We start from the raw sequence: 23,083 nt of genomic DNA on the forward strand, positions 1-23,083 counted from the left end.
TAATTCGACCCAGGAATCAGATCAATAATTTCAATTTTAAAAAAATAGAGAGAACTTAATTACATATTTCTTCTCAAATTGACGTCTTGGTGGTTTTAATTTTTCTATTTCTGTATAGAAACACCCTGCGTGAAAATGAAAAACAAATTTTGCACATGTTACAAGGACGAGGAAATTTGGGACAAGAGTAGGTATTTCATATGGGGCGAAAGCATGTTAGTGATTACCTCCCTTTGTTGCTTAGTCAGAAGCGAAATGCAAGATCAATTTGAGCTCCGTATTAGACAATTTTCTAGTTATTAGCCTTATAAGCACAAAAGGAGAGCCACACACTATTTATAATTGTTTCACAGGTGAGAGAAATTGTAAAGATTTACATTTGCATGCGCAGAGTTTGTTGTGTCGGGTATGGCCTATGCCATGGGATTAATTATTAGCCATTTACTCATTTGACATTGATTGGCAGTGGCCGGTAACTAAGAGTTCTTGAAGAAATTGAAGTACTACATAAGTTAAAAAGAGTGACCGACTTCAAAATGCATGGTGGCATCTATATCTTGTATCTCCCAGGGCCAGATCCAGTCTTTTTTTAAAAGGGGGTCCCAACCCAGGACAAAAAGAAGGGTTAGGGGGTGTTCCAACTATATGTCTCCATTCAAATGCATTGATCCTCCTAAAAAAGGGGGTTCCAATCCTGGAAACCCCTGGACCCACCACTGCTTCTGTTCTGCAGTTTGATGTATGCTATATATACAGATATATGTGCAGAATAGCTCTACAGGTTATAAAAAAAGAAATAATCTACTTCTGCATTTCTATGCCAAAGCCACTAATGATAATCTGGGTCTGTTTGCTCAAATCATGTTTGCCTAAAATCGGTTTTCATGAAACTTATACTCAATGGTTATAATACCACAAAACAGGTTGGGGACAACCCGCCAAATGGGGAACTGTTCCCCAAATGAGTAACAATCCCTCATTTGAGTAATCATTTCATAATGCTAAAAACTAAATTTTCTTAAAATAGGTCTTTTTAGGTAAGGCTTAAATTAAAATATTGATTGTTTGCCCTTTACCGACCGACCCTATAAATTCGTTGCGCCTGAAAATCTTTTATTTGTATTTACCAGAAAGATTTTATTTTATGTTATTTTTTCGTTCCTACCAAAAATCTTATATTTGTATTTCCCGCTCAAAACTATTTTATCCGGAATTCTCGGGTTTTATCTTTATCGTACAAGGTCCAGTCTGTTTGGTATCACCTGAGCGTTTGACATTAACACTTACATTTGAAGTTTCAAAGCATTTGTTTGAAATCGATTTTCAGCTTGTGAACGCTTTCTGAAATCATGATATGACGTACGCTACTCTGTACCTTTAACTTAAAAGAGCATGGTTCATTTACAAAAAAGTTCGTTTGATACAAAATTATCATCTTGTGTACAAACTAATTTGTAAACGGACGTTGTATTCTTTGTAGGGATGGCCTTTTGTGATCCGCAGATCTCCTGATGATTATGTTAACGATGCCGCTATATTATTTATATCTGACATGAACCAAAAGTGACAAAACCCTGTAAAGTGGAGAATATCTTGCAGTAAAATCGCCAAGTTGTCCATACAGATCATTTATAAATGCGATGTAAAAAACGTGACAATTGTCAGAGTTTTAGGTCTAGTAGCATTTTTATTGGAAACAAAGGCACACACGATGTTTTTAACACTCTAGGGACTTTTTCTACTAGTGATGTATGTCTGCCCAGACATATCTTATCAGTACAAAGTTATCTTTTACAGAAATTCTTAAGGTAAGCATACAAGGTACGTAGTACAGAATATAAGTGCAAGTTCAAACTCTTCAAAGTTCAGGCATATAAACGTTGAAGATATGCGGCACAGCTCTATTTAGTTATATTTGAAAACAAAATAGTAGTGCATATGAATTAGCTTCACATTCTACATGATTTTTTTTTTAAACTAATAGTCCCAGAAAACTTATTTGCAAAAACAAAACGGACACCAATGACATTTATATGCATCTATAAAATAAAATATTATACCTACCTGCCTACCCATGACAAATAATATACCGAGCCAAGTTATTTTTTTGGGGAAAAAAATAAAATATTTTACCTACCTACCTACCCTGTTTCAAAACATAGGGTCGGAAAAGGGCAAACAAACAATATTTTAATTTAGGCCTAAAATGGCACAAATTTATAGAAAATGGAACAACTTCTCCCAAAGAAATAAATTTTTATTGTGGGTTCAAAAAAAGTTAGAAGCCTAGAAAATAGTCAAATTTTCTGATTTTTCATAGGCTTGTATCTTCTCAGTAAATTAAGATAAGGATAATCATCTTTTAGAAAAGTTGCTGCATTTTTCATGAATATGTGCCATTTTAAGAAAAAAAGCTCAGTTAAGAAAATTTTGTTTTTAGCACTACAAAATGATTACTCAAATGAGGGATTGTTACTCATTTGGGGAACAGTTCCCCATTTGGTGGGTTGTCCCCAACCTGCAAAACACAGCTCAATTTGAATTTTGTTGGTGTCACTTATACTGTTTTCGAGTCATGCTCCGTTACAAATGGAAAAATTGTTGAAATTTTCATGTCTGTTCTCAAACTAAACTTCAGTTTGCCTCAACCAAATTATGGCAAATATTCTGAAATGTGACAAATGTATACACGACACTCATTACCACAAACACAAATCCATTTTAAATTTTGGTGTCATCCCTCATACCATTCTAATGTTTTCCCCATTAAAAATGTATAATGTAAAAAATTGCTGAATTTTCAGTTCTCTACATGTAACTTTAGTTTGCATCAACCAAATGTTACGAAACTTATGCAACATGCTAATTTTAAAAAACACATAACTCAGATCAAGTATCAAGTTGGGTAGCTTCACTCTTATTGTTCAACAGTTACATCATGTATATGTCCCTATGCAACTTTGAAAACAAGCAGTGGCATCATCTGTGATTCATGACACATCATCATTTTTTTTTTTCGTCTTCAAGTTAAAATGCAAATGTAACCATGGTAACTTTAATTCATTTATTAAAATTTTGCTACATTTTATAAGGAGTAAATGTCCTTCACATTATAAATTCACACCAGTTAGTTCTGGTTAGGAAGAGTACAATGTATGTTGCAGGCAAAATATTATAGGAGTCCGGACTTTGACAATGTACAGTCAGAGCTCAGACATAGGTCGATTTCTGTATTTGACTTAAAGAGAACAAAACATGTATTTATTGTAAAAATGTGTTTTCAATTTTAGACTTATCTAAGTCAGATAATGACAGACTTGTTTAGGTCTATTTTTGTTGATGAAAAAACTTAATTTTAATTGGTGGCCAAAGTACACCACCTATGACAGCAAAAAACTGTCTGAGTGTTCACAAGGACTTGAGCTACATTGTATCTATATTTAATTATCTAATTGAACATCCTTACTAAACACAGATGTTTTACCTCATTAAGTGTGGTTCCAGGTGGTTGCATTGTAAGGTTAATTAACATTATCTCCGATTTTTTATACTCTCATTCATATTTTTCTTCAGAAGACAAAGCATTGTCTTTCAATGTAGTCATTATTTGATTTAGATGCATGACCTTTTTATAAATATGCATGGGTCTTGAAGTTAACCAATTTTGGTAACTTATCGATTTGTAGGAGTCGACATTTGCAAATTTTTGATTCTGGTCAATTATTTCTTGCTTAACAATATTTGACTAATTAAAGTCGTATTTTGTCTTGCATTAAAGGGAGACAAATCCTAAAACTTACAAATTTAGACCTCTATGAGTCAAAAGCAGATTCAGACTTATTTATGTCTGAGCTCTGACTGATGTACAAGGAAATATATACATTGTAATGGCAAAATTGGCAACTTCATTGAAATTACACTGGCCAACTTCTTTTTCATGTACTGTACATGTACTGTAAAAAATGTCTGACAAACATTTATATCCTTTTTGCTTTTTATTTTTTTCTCTTTTTTTTCATATTTCCTAAATATGGTACAAGAAGTTTCATATTTTATCAACAATAATAGTGAAGCACAGAAAGAGGTGTGGTGTTGGGACTTTGTTTACTCACAAAAAAGGCCTGGCACATACTTGTCATCCCATTTATTAGGCATTAAAGAATTTTTATAATCATGATAATGTAGGAACTCAAAACATACCAAAATCAAATAAAATTTATGGTGATTTTTTTTTAACAGACATAAATTACAATCATGTGGCAAGAAGCAAGAAAACAAGAAAAGAAGATTAGGGGTTTGATGGTGGATTATAAGAAAAGAGCAGAAAGAAGACGAGAATTTTACGAAAAAATTGTAAGTTAATGTATATAAAATTGAGAATGGAAATGGGGAATGTGTCAAAGTGACAACAACATGACCAAAGAGTAGACAACAACCGAAGGCCACCAATGGGTCTTCAATGTAGAGAAAAACTCCCACACCCGGAGGCATCCTCCAGCTGGCCCTTAACAAATATGTATAATAGTTCAGTGATAATGGACGTCATACTAAACTGCGAATTATATAAAGGTTACAATGTCCTGATTCTAAATGGATTAATTAGTATAATTCTACTCCAAAATACTGTACAGGTATTAGTAGGGTGCCCAATCAACAAATATTATCGATTTGACTTAACGGAATAACATACGGCTATATTTTATATCATTGGAAAGAGGAGAACAATCCTCATCGAAATAGCGTTGTCGTCGCTGTCTATCGTGGTCACGATTTTTTTAAATCAGGGTCAAAGGTCAGAGCAAAAATTCAAGGAAAATGCACAGTCACATTTAGATAGCTTGATTTTCCTAGATCTATGCGTTTGGAGCAAAATAAAAACAATTGATTTATAGAAAATATCTTTTGTGTCTACATTTAGAACTTATTTTAAATTTTTATCCCCAAAAATGACTTTAGATTGACTTTTTTGCATGTAGGGTGCAAATTTGAAATTTTCAAACAGCTGTTAAATAACAGTGACCTTGACCTATTTTAATTTCTAAATTTGTTATTTTTGTATTCAATTCGTTACAAGTAATATCTAAAGACGTTTTTTAGATCTTAACTTTAATCTTTTGTTGAAAACAAAATGTGTTTTTCACGTCTTTTGATAGTAAGGTGTTCGTCAATTTCAAGGTAAATATCAAATTTTTGTTATTGGGTGCGAAATAGTATATATAAATGATTTGTTCTGAAATTAACGTCGAACTTGATTGAATTTAAAGCTCTGTGTATAACTTTGCTTTGAAGAAGTAAAAATTACTGCAAACAGAGAAAAAGAGGGGGGGGCAAAAGTTATGAAAACAAAACGTCTATTAGAACAGGTAAAACACCCCTTCTTACATATACTAAATGAGCAACAATTGGCTAAAATGTTTATAAGTATTCCAAAAATGTAATAAGGGAGAGGGTTATGTACAGCACCGTTGTTTTTACAAACAAAGGCAAACAAAAAAGGCGTAAGAAACCAAAGGAACATTAAAAACTTATAAAATGAAAACAAGCAGACAACAGTATTGCTAAAACACACACACACAAAAGATCACATGCAAATAGAAAATTATGATCGAGACTAGTATTACCTACTACATTCTATGGTCTCCTGTAGTTTTAGCCCATCAACCATGCCAAGGTCAGAGAACATAAGGCAGGGTTTTTTTTTGTTTTTTTTTTTTAATTTACATATCTTTCGGAATCCCCATTAGAAAGATTATTACTATATTTCCAACGATATCAAAATTGATTATATGTTTTATTTATTGTTTAGAAAATATTATGGACTTCTTAATTTTCATTCGATAACTAACAATGATTTATAAGGTACATACAAAAAAATGAAATCTTATGCATCGTCATCTTCGTCGTCATTAATGTTTCTTACTGCAACCAGATGAGTATTTACATTTTGACATATGTCATTTGCCTGACATGGGCATACATCTGTACAGGATAGATTTTGTCGAAGCAAATGCAACCCTTTGAAAACACAGATTTCCCCTCACAAGTACAAACTAATCTTGCAGAAATTCGGATGACATCTGACCATCGAGATAGACAAGTAATTTTTCTTTTCCCATTCGAACTGAAGAGGAGAATGCTAGGTTAGTTTTGCTATTTTGGAAGATATCTTTACGTCTGGAGTGAAGCGCTTATTTCATATTGTTTAAAAGTAGATTCACAAGTAGGAAATTTGACAAGGGAGAAATTTTAAATTGTAGCCAATTTTACGCTCAATTTGTGCACAATGATCTATTTTTAGTTTTGACTTGAGATGATCCAACCTAACAACAAGATCTCGAGCTGCATTAATCGATTCATCGATGTCACAATAAGAAAGGTTTGAAAAATCGGTGAAATCATCTGGGTTGTCCTTTAAGACTTATAAACAGTGTGCCTATCGATCCTAAACAGGACCGATTACATTGTATCGCATCATGTAACATCATGTGCGGCTGGTACCATGTTACAGGTGGCAAAGCTGATACTTTTACATGTGTCATGGACAGGTAAATAGCGGAGCAAATCTTGTGTGCAAGCTATATTGCCAGTTTGAAACCATAGCTCATGCAAATCACAAAATACGAATGGACAACAACTGTCATATTCGTGACATGGTACAGACATTTTCAAATGTAGAAAATGGTGGATTGAACCTGGTTTCATAGCGCTAAACCTCTCACTTGTACTTATGAACCCTTAAGATAAGAACATCTGTATCTTGTGACTTTTTTACTAATAGCCTACTCATGATACCTTTCACACCGAACTCTTTGTCTACATGTATAGCATGTACAATCATGCGAGTATCTACTTCATCGGGCGTACAAAATAATTCTTCAAACCTGAATACTCCGTCTGAGCTGATTTAGGGTCCTTGGAAGTGTTAAATAGAATATGACTTCTTCATGTATTATAGTAACTGTTGATATACCATGATGCCGAACAATCAATTCACCAAGAAATCTGATTAAGGCCTGTTGGTTCTCACTGACCCAAAGAAATTTTATACAGTCAGCAATTTGACGACCTTCTATATATGCCCTGAAACACTTTACAGACGAACAAGAACTTGATTAAACTTTAAAATAACTGCAGTTGTGTCTGCTAGTGTAAGATTTATAGCAAGAATGATGGTACAACATTTTGTAATCATCAGTACGAAGATAGTATAGGTCTGAAGCATCGTGCAATATACTAAAATATACATGATCTTTCCGTCCTCCCATTGCCTTGATAAAGCATTAGTGTTAATTCCTCGCATATTAATAGGCAATTCAGTAGTAGAACCATGACATATAAGTTATAACACACTTATCCCATTGTATTTCAGTCCTACTTTGCTTAGGGTTTGATTAGCATAGTTTAACAGGACTGTGAATGTGTGCCATATTCCGGGTCTGAAACGTGACCGAAGGATTTGTTTTGTATATTACAATTATAACAAAACTATCAATTAAAAGAAAACAATTAAAGTTATAAAAACCAACAAAATGATATTTCAAGTTACAAAACAACGATCTTCAAACAAACTGCACTATCAAAAACAAACAAATTGGCCATACAACAAGCAAAAAAAAAAAGAAATGAAGTTAGTGACAATTGTCCTAGTTAATGACCTAATAGTGTAAGCTACAAAACGATTAACGGCACGAGAAAAGGCGTGTTTGAATCAAGACAAAATTATCACTAAATTTGTGTTTTTAATTGCTATTTTCTTTTCACCGATTAACATTACACGAAATATATTTGGCACACATATGAACCATGTCTTATTGATGTAATCAGAGTAAAAATCCCGTGAAAGTAACACGTAATAAAATTGCTTTCGTTGAAAATGTTGTTAATTTCAGCTATAAAAATAGACCTACTAAAATCATGAAATACTTATACTTAAATTATATAAATATTTTTTAGCTTTCTTTATATGAATAATTTGATATTTAAGCTAAATGATAAGTACAATTTGAACAAATAAAACAAAGAGGAATAATTTTATTTTTTGTGTTGAAGATGACCTGTACTGTACAGTATCTTTGGGTACCATAAGAAACAACGAAATTTTGAAAAATGTGACCACGGCAGCATACGACGACATTCATGATTGGAAAATATAATGATTTTTTAACAGTTTGCATCTAAATTTAGCCGTATGTTCTCCGTTAACTTAAACTCGTTAACTAGACGTCTTTTTCGATACTGGGCACCCTACTATATGTAACTTTATAAAAAAAGATAAGAAGATACCCAAATAAATCCATGAAAAACCCAGGTTCTATTGGCAATAGGGGTAAAGTTAAACATTTCCAACCTCAAAGTCAAATGAAAGTGTTTACTGTAAAAAAAAAAAAAAAAATGATATCAAGACAACATGATGGAGAGCAGAAAAAAAAACAAAATAGGAACAGTCCATAAAACATCAAACAGATAAATCAAAAGTCAGTAACAGAAATCCCACCATAAAACCAGAAATAAACTCATGAATCTCCAGAAGTATGCATAGATGCCAACCATTACGATTTTTCCGTAGTTTTTCCGATTTTGCGATAAAAACTACGCTATTACGGTCAAAGTCGAATAGTTACGGATTCCCAATCATCGACGTTCAATTTTGTAAAACGCGAATTTTTATCATTACTTTTCCGTCCTGGTCCAGTATTTAGGAAACGCCAATGTAATGCTTCCGGTTTCTCGGGAGTTATCAACCTATTGTTGGGTAACCAACTGACTTCCGAAGAGGCAAACTTGCATTTTATTAAGTAGCTTTCCCCCTTTCTCTACTTCTCCTTGACAAAACGAAAATGTTTTGAGTCGAGAACATCTGAACAATTAATGAATGGAATACATACTACAGACAACATCTTAAATGACAAATTTTAGTGTACATCACTTTGCAACAACTCGTCAGTAATTTTTATTGGTAAATGCACGTTTATGAATGATTACTGAAAACTTTTCAAAAATACGGAAAATTTGATAGTTTGTTACTGATTGTGTCAAAAGGGGGTTGGCATCTATGAGTATGACATGTATGAGAATTTCTGCCCCTATGTCAGTATGTAGCACACTATGTTGCTTATGAGTAAAATCAAGTGATAAGTCAATTTTTCGTATAAGTAATCAGGGCTTTCCATTGAAGCCGGTAGCCGGCGGAAATCCGCCGTTTGCGGTGGCTTCAAGTGCCGGCTACTTCACTGACAAAAATATAAATTCAAAAAGAAAATAATATCTTTTTCAAATGTTTACAGGCAGCCGAGAGACGTATTTTCGCAAAGTCGCGGTCACGATAAACAAGGATGAAAAGTCAGTGTTTACCTTGGGCTAAATATAGTTCACATGAATTCAGGTCACTGATTGGTTGTCTATTTAAAGTCAGAATGCATCGTTTCTTTTCAAAGATAACAAGAGAGACGTTCCGGTGGTCATTGAATGATAACAATAGAGACGTTCCGAGGGTCATTAACTCGTTGGCTTTTTTACTTTTAAAACGTGAAGACAATCAGATAGGATGACAATCTTATGTTATGGAATAATATCAGTCAAATTAAAGAAAGTGTAGTAGATCATAATGTTCAGAATCTGGAAAACAGTATCTTTTGAAGTTCATTTTTCAAGGCCCACGTGGTGTTCAGAGAATCAAGGTCAAAAACGAAAGTAGAATATTGTCGACTCGACCTCAAATAAATAACATTTCCAAATAATTTATATATCCGACTTATTGAACAGTTTAAAAGAGAAAATCAGAGGATATATCAATTTTCTGTCAATGCTTGAAAAATAATTGTATGATTTTAGTTACGCGTACCAGTCTTTAGAGAGAAAAGGGGGGTCATTTGTTTACAAATGCACGTAGTTCTGCAAAATAAATCAATCAAGATTTTTAACAAACCGGATTATTATATAAATAAATCTCTTTTAAAAGTAAATGAATTTTAAGCATAAATAAATGAAAATAAAAAACTATAACATAAAAAAAAAAAAAAGTCTTTGAGATTTTTTTTTTCTTTAATTTCATACATAAAAAATGGTCATTTGAAAGATGAAATTAGGTGCCAGGAGATTGCGAGAATGCAGGATTTTGCTCTATTTATGGCAGAGCTTCTGGGGGCCTTGAGCGGCCCCCAGACCCCCTGCCGTAAGGCACCAAGCTTACAGCTTGGTGGACGTCCGGCTTCGCCGAACGCATTGTTACAGCCGCCTATAATTTTAATTCAGCCTTCTACTTCAATTTCAATGGAAAGCCCTGAGTAATTTTCTGTAATAACTCTATCTAGTTATATCCCTGACTGTTTATTGTGATAATTAAAAAAAAGAAAAAGAAGGTAGATGGGTTTTTTCTAAGACATATAGAACATTTTCTTGTTCATATGTGGCATACATAATGTTCAACATCAAGGCATCTTTCAAAGAAATTACCTCTGACAACTTTAACCTTTCGAGCTTATGGATAGGATATTACTTGTTAATATATTATTTGAAAAGTCTTAAAAGATTTTGATAATATATATTCTAACTTTGAAAGATTTACATGGTTTGATATCTTTTCATTACAGAAACTAGATCCTGCACAGTTTGTAAGAGCATATGGCCGACCTTGTAAGATTAATTTAGATCCAGCAGTAGCATATGCCGCAGAGAGTCCCCAGAGCATGTCAGTATTTTAAATTTTAATATATTCTGTTGCATAGGTTTTTATATGCCCGTTTATTGGACGTATTATGGTTCTTACATATATGGGACTTAGGTAAGAGGAGTTAAGCGTGGAAAAATTCTATAACATGTTAAGATACATTTAGAAGAAACAAAATGTGAATACACATTTGCATCTATAGATATTGAAAGAAAATTGTACTTAAACAAGAATTCAGAGCACAATAAATGAACTGATTTTAATTAAAAATACAACAAATATCAATGCTACTCAAGTTTAACAGAACCAAATGTAAATTGAGCAGCAAATTGAGTTGCAGATTTGCTTACCACACCATCTATATCTACAAAGACATAATGAATTTTTATAATAAATTTCAATAAAAAGTATTTGTTCTTGTGTAAAACATGTCACTTATGTTTTTAGCCCAAAAAAAAATAGAATTCCTATCTACCTACCAAATACGGCAAGGCAGGGGTAGAAACATAATTACAATGAATTATTTAAAGGTGGTGTAAATATGATTTTTAGCTCACCTGGCCCGAAGGGCCAAGTGAGCTTTTCTCACCACTTGGCGTCCGTCGTCCGTCGTCGTCGTCCGTCGTCCGTCGTCCGTCGTCGTCGTCGTTAACAATTTACATTTTGAACTTCTTCTAGAGAACCACTGAATGGAATGGAACCAAACATGGCATGAATGTTCCTTATGAGGTGCTGACCAAGTGTTGTTACTTTGTAGCCGATCCATCATCCAAGATGGCCGCCAGCGGGGGACTTAGTTTAACATAGGACCCTATGGGAAATGCATACAAATGACTTCTTTTAGAGAACCACTGAAAAGAATGAAACCAAACATGGCATGAATGTTCCTTATGAGGTACTGACCAAGTGTTGTTACTTTGTTGCCGATCCATCATCCAAGATGGCTGCTAGCCGGGGACTTAGTTTAACATAGGACCCTATGGGAAATGCATACAAATGACTTCTTTTAGAGAACCACTGAATGGAATAAAACCAAACATAGCCTGAATGTTCCTTATGGGGAGCTGACCAAGTGTTGTTACTTTGTAGCCGATCCATCATCCAAGATGGCCGCCAGCAGGGGACTTAGTTTAACATAGGACCCTATGGGAAATGCATACAAATGACTTCTTTTAGAGAACCACTGAATTGAATGAAACCAAACATGGCATGAATGTTCCTTATGAGGTGCTGACCAAGTGTTGTTACTTTGTTGCCGATCCATCATCCAAGATGGCCGCCAGCGGGGGACTTAGTTTAACATAGGACCCTATGGGAAATGCATACAAATGACTTCCTCTAGAGAACCACTGAATGGAATGAAACCAAACATGGCATGAATGTTCCTTATGAGGTGCTGACCAAGTGTTGTTACTTTGTTGCCGATCCATCATCCAAGATGGCCGCCAGCCGAGAACTTAGTTTAACATAGGACCCTATGGGAAATGCATACAAATGACTTCTTTTAGAGAACCACTGAATGGAATAAAACCAAACATAGCATGAATGTTCCTTATGGGGTGCTGACCAAGTGTTGTTACTTTGTAGCCGATCCATCATCCAAGATGGCCGCCAGCGGGGGACTTAGTTTAACACAGGACCCTATGGGAAATGCATACAAATGACTTCTTTTAGAGAACCACTAAATGGAATGAAACCAAACATAGCATGAATGTTCCTTATGGAGTGCTGACCAAGTGTTGTTACTTTGTAGCCGATCCATCATCCAAGATGGCCACCAGCGGGGGACTTAGTTTAACATAGGACCCTATGGGAAATGCATACAAATGACTTCTTCTAGAGAACCACTAAATGGAATGAAACCAAACATAGCATGAATGTTCCTTATGGAGTGCTGACCAAGTGTTGTTACTTTGTAGCCAATCCATCATCCAAGATGGCCGCCAGCGGGGGACTTAGTTTAACATAGGACCCTATGGGAAATGCATACAAATGACTTCTTTTAGAGAACCACTGAATGGAATGAAATCAAACATGGCATGAATGTTCCTAATGTGGTGCTGACCAAGTGTTGTTACTTTGTAGCCGATCCATTATCCAAGATGGACGCCAGCGGGGGACTTAGTTTAACATAGGACCCTATGGGAAATGCATACAAATGACTTCTTTTAGAGAACAACTGAATGTAATGAAACCAAACATTGCATGAATGTTCCTTATGCTGCTGTGCTGACCATGTGTTGTTTCTTTGTAGCCCATCCTTCATCCAAGATGGCCGCCAGCATGGGACTTAGTTTAACATAGGACCCTATGGGAAATGCATACAAATGACTTCTTTTAGAGAACCACTGAATGGAATGAAATCAAACATGGCATGAATGTTCCTAATGTGGTGCTGACCAAGTGTTGTTACTTTGTAGCCGATCCATTATCCAAGATGGCCGCCAGCAGGGACTTAGTTTAACATAGGACCCTATTGGAAATGCATACAAATGACTTCTTTTAGAGAACCACTGAATGGAATAAAACTAAACATTGCATGAATGTTCCTTATGAGGTGCTGACCAAGTGTTGTTAATTTGTAGCAGATCCATCATCCAAGATGGCCCCCAGCAGGAGACTTAGTTTAACATAGGACCCTATGGGAAATGCATACAAATGACTTCTTTTAGAGAACCACTGAATGGAATAAAACCAAACATGGCATGAAATTTCCTTATGAGGTGCTGACCAAGTGTTGTTACTTTGTAGCCGATCCGCCATCCAAGATGGCCACCAGTGGGGGACTTTTGAATGAAATTAAACATGTTCCTTTCCTTATCAATGAGGTTGTGTTGTCACTTTTAGCCAAATTTTATATTTTTTCATATGATTTCAAAAACCCAAGTAGAATCAGGTGAGCGATACAGGCTCTTGAGAGCCTCTAGTTCCTATCCTTGGTTATTAGTTTTTAAATTACTTCTTCCATTGCTTTTATCAATTATTTGTTCTTCATGTTTTGTGACATCAACTTATATTATAAATTTGATAAATAACAGGATGCCATGGCAAGGTCAAGAAGATAATATGATTGACAGATTTGATGTACGAGCCCATCTTGACTATATGCCACAGACTAAGATTGTAGCCCCTCCAACGTAAGTATTGAGAACATCTACACTGTCAATACCTGGACATTGTTGAAAAACAAAACAACTTGACTTCATAAAATCCATAAATAAGGTTTAATTACTGTTAATTCAGAAATTATTGTGTTCATTTTTTATTTGTTATTTTTGAAAACATGACGAAAATGCAAGATTAATTATTGCGATTTCAGGAAAATATCCATACAGTTATATGTACCAGATAACAGAATGCCAGTTCTTATTATTGCGATTCTCACTTAGTCACATTATTTGCATCAATAAAAACCTTACAATAATTTCTGAATTTACAGTATTCTATTTATAAAATTTTATATGTAACAAATAATTGTGTTTTTTTTTAAATTGTACCTAAACTTCTCACCGATCTGAAAATATAAATAAAACATGTTATATTATGAGATACATATAAACAATGTGCATAAGACTACTGACCATAGAATATACCTTTCTTTAGGGTTTGCTGAATAATTTCACAAGTGTGCTTTATTTGAAGATGCAATGAATTTTTTATCATAAAATAGTCCATGCGCCTTATGTAATTGTGCATTTTTATGCCCCTGCCACAGCAGAGGAAGCATTAAGTGTTTCTCTTGGATGTCTGTCTGTCCATCATTATGTCTGTACATCCCGTAATTGGTTTCCTTTCTCTAACTTTTAGTTTGCCTCAATTAAATATTATGAAACTTGTACACAATGCTTATTACCACAAAACACAGCTCAAGTTTCAATTTCACTTTTACTATTCTGGAGTTATGTACCTCTATAACGTTATATGCTAGCTGGGGCATCATCTGTGTACCATGGACACCATTCTCTATTTATTTATTCATTAAAATATTGCAGCATATAAGTATCCACGATCACATTTTCAGATTGAGTAAAAGAGAGGAAGAAGAGGAAAGATCTATTAACTATGAACGTTACAGAATTATAGTAGAAAACGAATGTGCTGGATGTACGTATCATTATACAGTGATGTCTGTCCGCAGTCTTCACGACGAACTTTCAAATCTACAGGCCTGGAGCTCAATTTTTGAAAATTTTTAGTTAGATTCTGTTGGCCTGTAGATATGATTTTTACAGGCCTGAGAGCAATTTTACTAGCCTGGGCTGCCACTCAGCATGAAGACTGCACTGTCCCTCTCCAACATAGTTCCCTTTCAAGTTATAGTCCTAATGTCCTGCTTTTCCCCAGAGTTGACCCACTTTGCAGAGCCTACCTAAGATTTTTCTGTAATGTTTAGTTTTGAAAAAGCATGAAATGTTTGCCACTGAACATTAAGCAAGCAACAATTTGCGAAGCAATATATAAATAGTGTTTAGGAGAAGGCTAATTCTGTTTAATGAGGTTGGAATATTGGATGAGTTTGGAACTGAAATGTTTTAAATCTGAAGAAGATAAGAAAATATAAGGTGTATATAAAAATCCCAAAATCATGCCCGCAAACACTTGGAATGGTAATTTTTTATTTTATGTATCTAAGTCAGTAATCCAAATGTTTTTAGACAATCAGTAATAGTTTGTGCTGTTGTTGTAGCTTGTTTAAGAATATATCATATACTTTCAGTTTTTATTAAAAGAAAGGCTAAAAACAATATGTTTTTTTTACATTTTGAACTTAAAAAAGGGGAGGGTTTGTCAGCCAGTAATTGTGTATTTTTAATAACTTTTTTTTATAATAATCTGATGCAATATTCTTCAGTGAATATGGAATAAACTGTAAGGTGGGAAATTTTAGTGAGGGGTTTATTTTTTCTAGTTTTTACTTTAACCCTAACAATAAATGTATTCAGATATCTCTTGTTTGGATCTAGAATAACAATTACTGTGGATTCATATATATTCGTTGTATACCAATTTTCGTGGATTTCGTTGGCACACGGGAACCATGAATTTGATTGAATGTTCAAAGAATTATAAATTTTCTAAATAGGGAATGTATGCAAACTTTGGCAAAACCACGAAATCTAATATCCACAAAAATGCAATTTATCCCAATCCATGAAAATTGGTACGCACGAAAATAAATGAATCCACAGTATTTTACTCTTGACAAACTTTTCTAATTTCAGTGACAGAAGAACAAGCTTTATACCAGATCTATGTTGATGAACAGTTTGGGAATGTTGACAAATCCAAGGACGAAGAAAAGAAAAAGTAATCTATTGTAGAAAATAGAAAATTTAAATCAGCTTGTTTCATAATAAGATTACTGTTGATGGTCAGATAAATAAACAAGAAGATGGGGTAAGATTGCCAATGAGACAACTCTCCATCCATGTCACAATTTGTAAAAAGTAAACAATTATAGGTCAATGTTAAGCCGTCAACACTCACACCGAACAGCAAGCTATTAGGCCTAAAGGGCCCCAAAATGACTAGGGAAAAACAATTGAAACAGGAAAACCAATTGTCTAATCTATATAATAAAAAAACAAGATCTAGATATTTAATTCAGTAGTTTACAATTCAACCAAAATAATTTCATAGTACATTAATTTTTATTTTAGATTTCAAAAAGAAATTGCTTTGTTTTTCATGTATTTAATTTAAAAAAAATTCATGTGATAGCACTTCAGAAGAATTTTTTCAAAAGTTGATCCTTGATCATTTTAGGACCATTCCAATAAAAAAACGAAATTTGAGTGATGTTGGTAGATCAATTTTACTATTAAGTAAATGTCACCTTATATTTATATTATTAAAATAGGCATTTAATTGGGTGCTGTGTTTTAAATTGTTATTGAAACATGTTTATGATATATGTATAACCTCTTCAGATTGGAGGGAAAGAAAGCTGCCATAGCGTTTGTATATGAAGACAGTACACCTGTTCTCAAAGATGATGATGACAGTGAAAGCAGTGACACAGACGTAGAAGATGTCGATTTAGGTAGGGTTCTGAATCATTTTTACACTTTATCAATGTATACTGTGTCTCCTTTGTGTGGCTGATGAAATAGAATTCATTTAGAGCATATACTGTGGATACATTTATTTTCGTGGGCACCAATTTCATGGATGAAGGAAAACTTGCATGTTCATGGACACTGGACATTTAATTTCCTTGCTTTGCCAAAGTCTTTATACAAACCTTAAGAAAATTTGTCATTCATTAAACATTTAATTTCGTTGTTTACCTATACCCACGAAATCCACGAAAATTGGTATTTAATGAATTTTAATGAATTCACAGTAGTTGCCCCTTGATAGAAAGATAAAGGATATGGGGTATCTATTCATTTTAAAAAGTCTGAAAATTCACAGCAAAAAACACACGAAAGGCAAGTGGTCTGTCCTAAAATAAGGATGTAAATAGTAAAATTTTACTTTCAACTACTGTAAATTCAGAAATTATTGCGTGCATTTATTATTGCGATTTTGTCATTTTAGACTGAAATGCGTTATTTATTTTTATGATTTTGAGAAAATTCGTGTTTAAGTCATACACAATATATCAAAATGGGAGTTTAGATTAATGCGTTTACAACTCTGTTGCATTTCTCGCAATAATAAAAAACTCGCAATAACTTCTGAATTAACAGTATATTCTGTCTTTACCCAGTATAAGTTCTATAACTGATGAAAAATGGGAATTTTGTCACATGACTACACTATTTTCGAATAAAAAAAAAAAATTAAAAAAAAATGGAATAGCTGAGACATTACAAACATACAGGTTAACAATCGAAACTGTTTTAGGGTTGTCTGACTGAAAGAGAAATTTGACGTTTTTCTACTATATATAAACCAAAAAATCTTAAAAGTTCTGTCTGACCAAATGATTTTTTGTCTGACATTTTGTCGGTCAGACAGAGTTTGGGATACACTGGGTTAACTTTACTTATGAATCCAATATATAGACCATAATTTGGTATTCGGCCTTTGGTTTCTTTTTGTATCCTTTTTTATAAGTTCTAAAATTTTAACTTTTATTTTGTGGGTTGTGTTGGTGTTAGAATAGTATGAATGGAACAATTGAGTTTTTCGAGAAAAAATTAATACAATTTGATTCATCGTTTACGTGACAGGAAACCAAACAGGAAACCAATCTTTATTTTCTTTATTTTGCACAATATAATTCAAAAGGCATAAATAAACACCATTACTAGTGTTACTTGCTTCATGTTAATATTTAAAATCTATTTTCAATGTTAAATTAAAGTTTTTTTTAAACGTGACAGGAAACCATAAGAAACCGAAAGCATTTTTTTAGTTTTATTTTATTGCAAAATCTGCTGAAAATAATCTGAACAGTATACTTTTTCTTAAAATCCATCTTAAATGTAACAGTATTATAAAACTCCTAAATATGTGCTTGTTTTGAAAACAATTAGTACAATTTATTCAGAATTTTCCATATTTTCTTCATTGATACAGGATACCATAATCGTTGTATCTTGATGTTTTGGCCAAAAAAATATATTTATATTTGGTTTTGAAATTCCAGTTATATAAAATTTATTCCAAATCATTGGCAATGTAAAATTCTTTAAATCCAGTAAAGAAAAATACTTTTAACTTGGAATTAAAATCTTTAAAATAGGCACCATGTGATATTTGTGACCTGTACACCATCTACATGGTTTCCACATTTTAACCTACTTTAGTGGGCTAAAATCAATAAAGTACTTCCTTTCAAGTCATGCCTGGTAAAAGTTTACTTTTCCTTTGACAAGTTTATTGCGTTTCTGAAAAGTGTTTGCAGAACATGAATAAAAAAAAATAATTAAAAATTGTGACAAAGTTACCAACTTTGTACATTCCTAGTGTAACGGTATATTAACATGCATTTTTCATTTAATTATCTTTATTCACCTAAAATATCCAGTAATATTTACTGCTGAGGCAAAATCAATCCAACGAACATCGGCACCATGATAAGAGACGTAATTTCGATTGAATTTTCCAAGGACCCTTTACATCGTTATTGGGAAACGTAGTGTGTTTAAACGTCGGTCAAATTTGAAATCGATTTTGTCAAGTCATTGGGCATTTATTTTCACACAAGATCGTATGTAACATTATGCACATAGAAATAATAATTAATAGACCCCCGGCGCAATCTCTTTGAAAATTGTATTTTCCTTTTTTAAACAAGTCGAAACAAGTCTACAGATTATGTTTGCTAACATCCCGTTGGAAACAAAAACAATGTTTAGAACTAGTATATCGTATGTCCGGCTGTAAGGGCGTGATCACATGTTAGTCACATGTTTCACGTATGACCGGAAATGATTAGAACTTAAGGACAAAAACAATTTTAATAAATAACTGGACTTCTGTTTCGTGTGAAATGTAACGCATAACGATAACGTCATTTTCTTACTTAATTATTACGAAGATCAAAACAAGAATGTAAATCATCTCTGATTTACCTGTTTGAACATCTCGCGAGAGTTCATATTTGCATATTGTTTTTAAGAATTCTATTACAACAAAACAGATTACATCATCTAAAATTTGCGTTACGAAATCCGACACAAAAATCACGCCACTGTTCTTACATCTGCTACATAAATACTTATAGTTCTCGGCATTTTCTTCTCACTATTCTTATTGGTCGATGTTCTTTGTTATTTGAAAGCAAAAGTTACGAATTTGCCGGTGACGATTATCTATAAATCAGTCAGCGTTATGCTCTTCGGAAGCAAAAAGTAACGCGAGAAACGACACAAAAATACGGTTGTAGAATCTTTGAAATTCGTATATTTCAATTTTTTTCTAGGGAAGAGTAGCATACACTTGTATGTTAATAAAAATAATGGCATCTTTAGATGTAGTTACAACTTTTCTTACAGTAATTCAAATTTTATCACTTTTCTATAGTTATAGGAAACGGAGCCCAATAGCAAATTATGGTCCATATACACATGGAAAAAAGTATTGCAACACCAAATTGAAATTGAAATAAAAAAAACACTTTTTATTTTTTTGTGATATAATTTGGTAAAATAGAACAACTTAAACATTATTTAAGTATCACCTGAGCTTAATCAATAAATAAGTTTTTATCTGCACATGCAGCTACTGTACCCGTCAACAGCAAAACAGATGTTTTCATCCTCATTGTTTTCAACACTTTAAATAACCAAGTTTTTAAAGTTATGTGATTGACACCTTGTAATGGGTCCTCGACAACTCTAAACTGCAGCAAGATGGCATATTATCAGCATGAGAGAAGCAGGGATGTCTCTGTAACAACTGCACGTATTGTTGGTCATCACCATTCCACTATAAGTCGTTTTGAGTTAAAAATAAGGCACTAAACGCTGTTCAAGACCTTCGGAGATAAAGAAGACCCCCTATACCATTTGCTAGGGAAAATCAAGCATAATGAAGGTTGGTCAGAAGGAAACCAATTGCATACAATACAATCCTAAAAAGAGAGTGGTGGGCATACAGGATCTTTTTAACAAGAACTGTTCGTGATCGACTCATCGCTACTGGTTATCGTGCGATAAGACCATTTCAGAGACCTTTGCTTACAAACAGACACACAGTTTTCCATATCCAATGTAGTGCAGATCTCGCTAAAGTTGAAAATTAGCATCGTGGAGGAAGATCCATTGTTCCAATGGAACTCGGTTCATCTTCCTTGGACGGATCGTAGCCCGGATTTGAACCATATGGAGCATATATGGAACACTATTGGGCGGAACGTGCGCGAAAGGACACCCCAGTTCAAACACATCATGAAATAAACAATGCTCTTCATCAGAAATGGTTGCTGCTACCTTAGCAACAAATTAGTCGATTTTTGGCAGGAATCAGAAGACGTTTAGATGCGGTTATCCGTTTGAATGGAGGCTGCGCACAAAGTACTAATTCTTTGGCGTATAACGATCAACCATAATGTGAACAATCATCTGAAGATTAATTTTGAAATGTCTGACATTGTAAGGTTCGACTACAGTAAAAGTTGTAAAATGCATTTTTTTGTACAAAAAACACTTCATTTTGTTATTAGCTCACCTGGCCTAAAAGGCCATGTGAGCTTTTCTCATCACTTGGCGTCCGTCGTCGTCGACGTCGTCGTCGTCGTCGTCGTCGTCGTCTGTCGTCGTTAACAATTTTTCAAACATCTTCTCCTCTGAAACTACTGAATGGATTTGAATGAAACTTAACATGATTGTTCCTTAGTATATCCTGCACAAAATGTGCGCTTCAATTTTTGATCCGTCAAAAAACATGGCCACCGTTACTTAAAATAGAACATAGGGGTCAAATGCAGTTTTTGGCTTATATCTCAAAAACGAAAGCATTTAGAGCAAATCTGACATGGGGTAAAAATGTTCATTAGGTCAAGATCTATCAGCCCTGAAATTTTCAGATGAATCAAACAAACAATTGTTGGGTTGCTGCCACTTAATTGGTAATTTTAAGGAAATTTTGCAGTTTTTGGTCATTATCTTGAATATTATTATAGATAAAGATAAACTGTAAACAGCAAAAAAGATCAGCAAAGTAAGATCTACAAATAAGTTAATATGACCAAAATTGTCAATTGACCCCTTAAGGCGTTATTGTCCTTTAATGACAATTTTTCACAATTTGTTCATCATATTTGCTAACTTTAAAAAATCTTCTCCTCTGAAACTACTGAATGGATTTGGTTAAAACTTAGCATGATTGTTCCTTAGATTATCCTGCACAAAGTGTGTGCTTTGATTTTTGATCCGTCAAAAAACATGGCCGCCGTTACTTAAAATAGAACATAGGGGTCAAGTGCAGTTTTTGGCTTATATCTCAAAAACGAAAGCATTTAGAGCAAATCTGACATGGAGTAAAAATGTTCATTAGGTCAAGATCTATCAGCCCTGAAATTTTCAGATGAATCAAACAAACCATTGTTGGGTTGCTGCCACTTAATTGGTAATTTTAAGGAAATTTTGCAGTTTTTGGTCATTATCTTGAATATTATTATAGATAAAGATAAACTGTAAACAGCAAAAAAGATCAGCAAAGTAAGATCTACCAATAAGTTTATTTGACCAAAATTGTCAATTGACCCCTTAAGGGGTTATTGTCCTTTAATGACAATTTTTCACAATTTGTTCATCATATTTGCTAACTTTAAAAAATCTTCTCCTCTGAAACTACTGAATGGATTTGGTTAAAACTTAGCATGGTTGTTCCTTAGATTATCCTGCACAAAGTGTGTGCTTTGATTTTTGATCCGTCAAAAAACATGGCCGCCGTTACTTAAAATAGAACATAGGGGTCAAATGCAGTTTTTGGCTTATATCTCAAAAACGAAAGCATTAAGAGCAAATCTGACATGGAGTAAAAATGTTCATTAGGTCAATATCTATCAGCCCTGAAATTTTCAGATGAATCAAACATCCAATTGTTGGGTTGCTGCCACTTAATTGGTAATTTTAAGGAAATTTTGCAGTTTTTGGTCATTATCTTGAATATTATTATAGATAAAGATAAACTGTAAACAGCAAATATGATCAGCAAAGTAAGATCTACAAATAAGTCAATTTGACCAAAATTGTCAATTGACCTCTTTAGGAGTTATTGCCCTTTAAAGACTTTTTTCACAATTTGTTCACCATGTTGACTTACTTTAAAAAATCTTCTCTTATGAAACTGCTGTATCAATTTCAGCAAAACTTATGCTAAATGAGTTTCAGAGTTTCAGAGTATCTAGTATAAATTTTATATTTCATTTCCTTGTATGTCAAGAAACATAGCTCCTATGGCTAAAATAGAACATAGGAGAAAATGATTTTTTTTTGCTTTTGAAGAAAATAGGACGATTCAAAGAACATTTAAATAAATTGAAAAGCCAAAATAATCATTGATGAGAGATTAAACCAAAAAAATTCAGGTGAGCGATTCAGGCTCTTGAGAGCCTCTTGTTAAAATTGTGGTGATATAAATCATTTTTTTCAAACATTTTTTGGTCTTTTCAATGCCAATGTTATCATAAACTATGTTTCAATAATATTATACAAATATTTTATTATATTCCATCCAAAAAAAGAGGCTGATTTTTCAAATTTTAAAAAATCAAGGTGTTGCAATACTTTTTTCCATGTGTATATAACACTTTTAAAGAGTTAAGTCCTTTAATGCTTTACAAATTCTTCTTTTCACCAATGAATCAGAAAAGCTCAAAACCAAATATTTGAAATCCAAGGATTTGCAAGATTGGACACAAGCTTCATGGCCAAAAGGGACTTAAAAATAATAAGGTTAACTTTGCCTGAGGAACCACAGTTTCTAAATAATTTCTAATTTATAAAAAATAATGCC

General features: G+C 33.5%; 1 protein-coding gene across 3 annotated transcripts in view; it reads left to right on the plus strand.

Moving 5' to 3' along the window:
• The first annotated feature begins 215 nt into the window (after nt 1-215).
• LOC139514151 (CLK4-associating serine/arginine rich protein-like) overlaps nt 216-23,083 on the plus strand; it is a 39,365-nt gene continuing 16,497 nt past the window's right edge. For all 3 annotated transcript variants that reach the window (XR_011662572.1, XM_071302933.1, XM_071302934.1), the window contains exons 1-7: nt 216-353; nt 4,240-4,353; nt 10,590-10,687; nt 13,705-13,803; nt 14,688-14,770; nt 15,889-15,973; nt 16,597-16,709. Coding sequence is in view for 2 of the 3 variants with exons in the window: in XM_071302933.1 (XP_071159034.1) it covers nt 4,255-4,353; nt 10,590-10,687; nt 13,705-13,803; nt 14,688-14,770; nt 15,889-15,973; nt 16,597-16,709 (577 nt within the window). In the remaining variant the exon portion in view is untranslated. The remainder of the gene's footprint in view (nt 354-4,239; nt 4,354-10,589; nt 10,688-13,704; nt 13,804-14,687; nt 14,771-15,888; nt 15,974-16,596; nt 16,710-23,083) is intronic.

Source organism: Mytilus edulis, chromosome 3 (genome assembly GCF_963676685.1).
Source record: "Mytilus edulis chromosome 3, xbMytEdul2.2, whole genome shotgun sequence".
In the NCBI taxonomy this organism is placed as follows: Eukaryota; Metazoa; Mollusca; class Bivalvia; order Mytilida; family Mytilidae; genus Mytilus; species Mytilus edulis.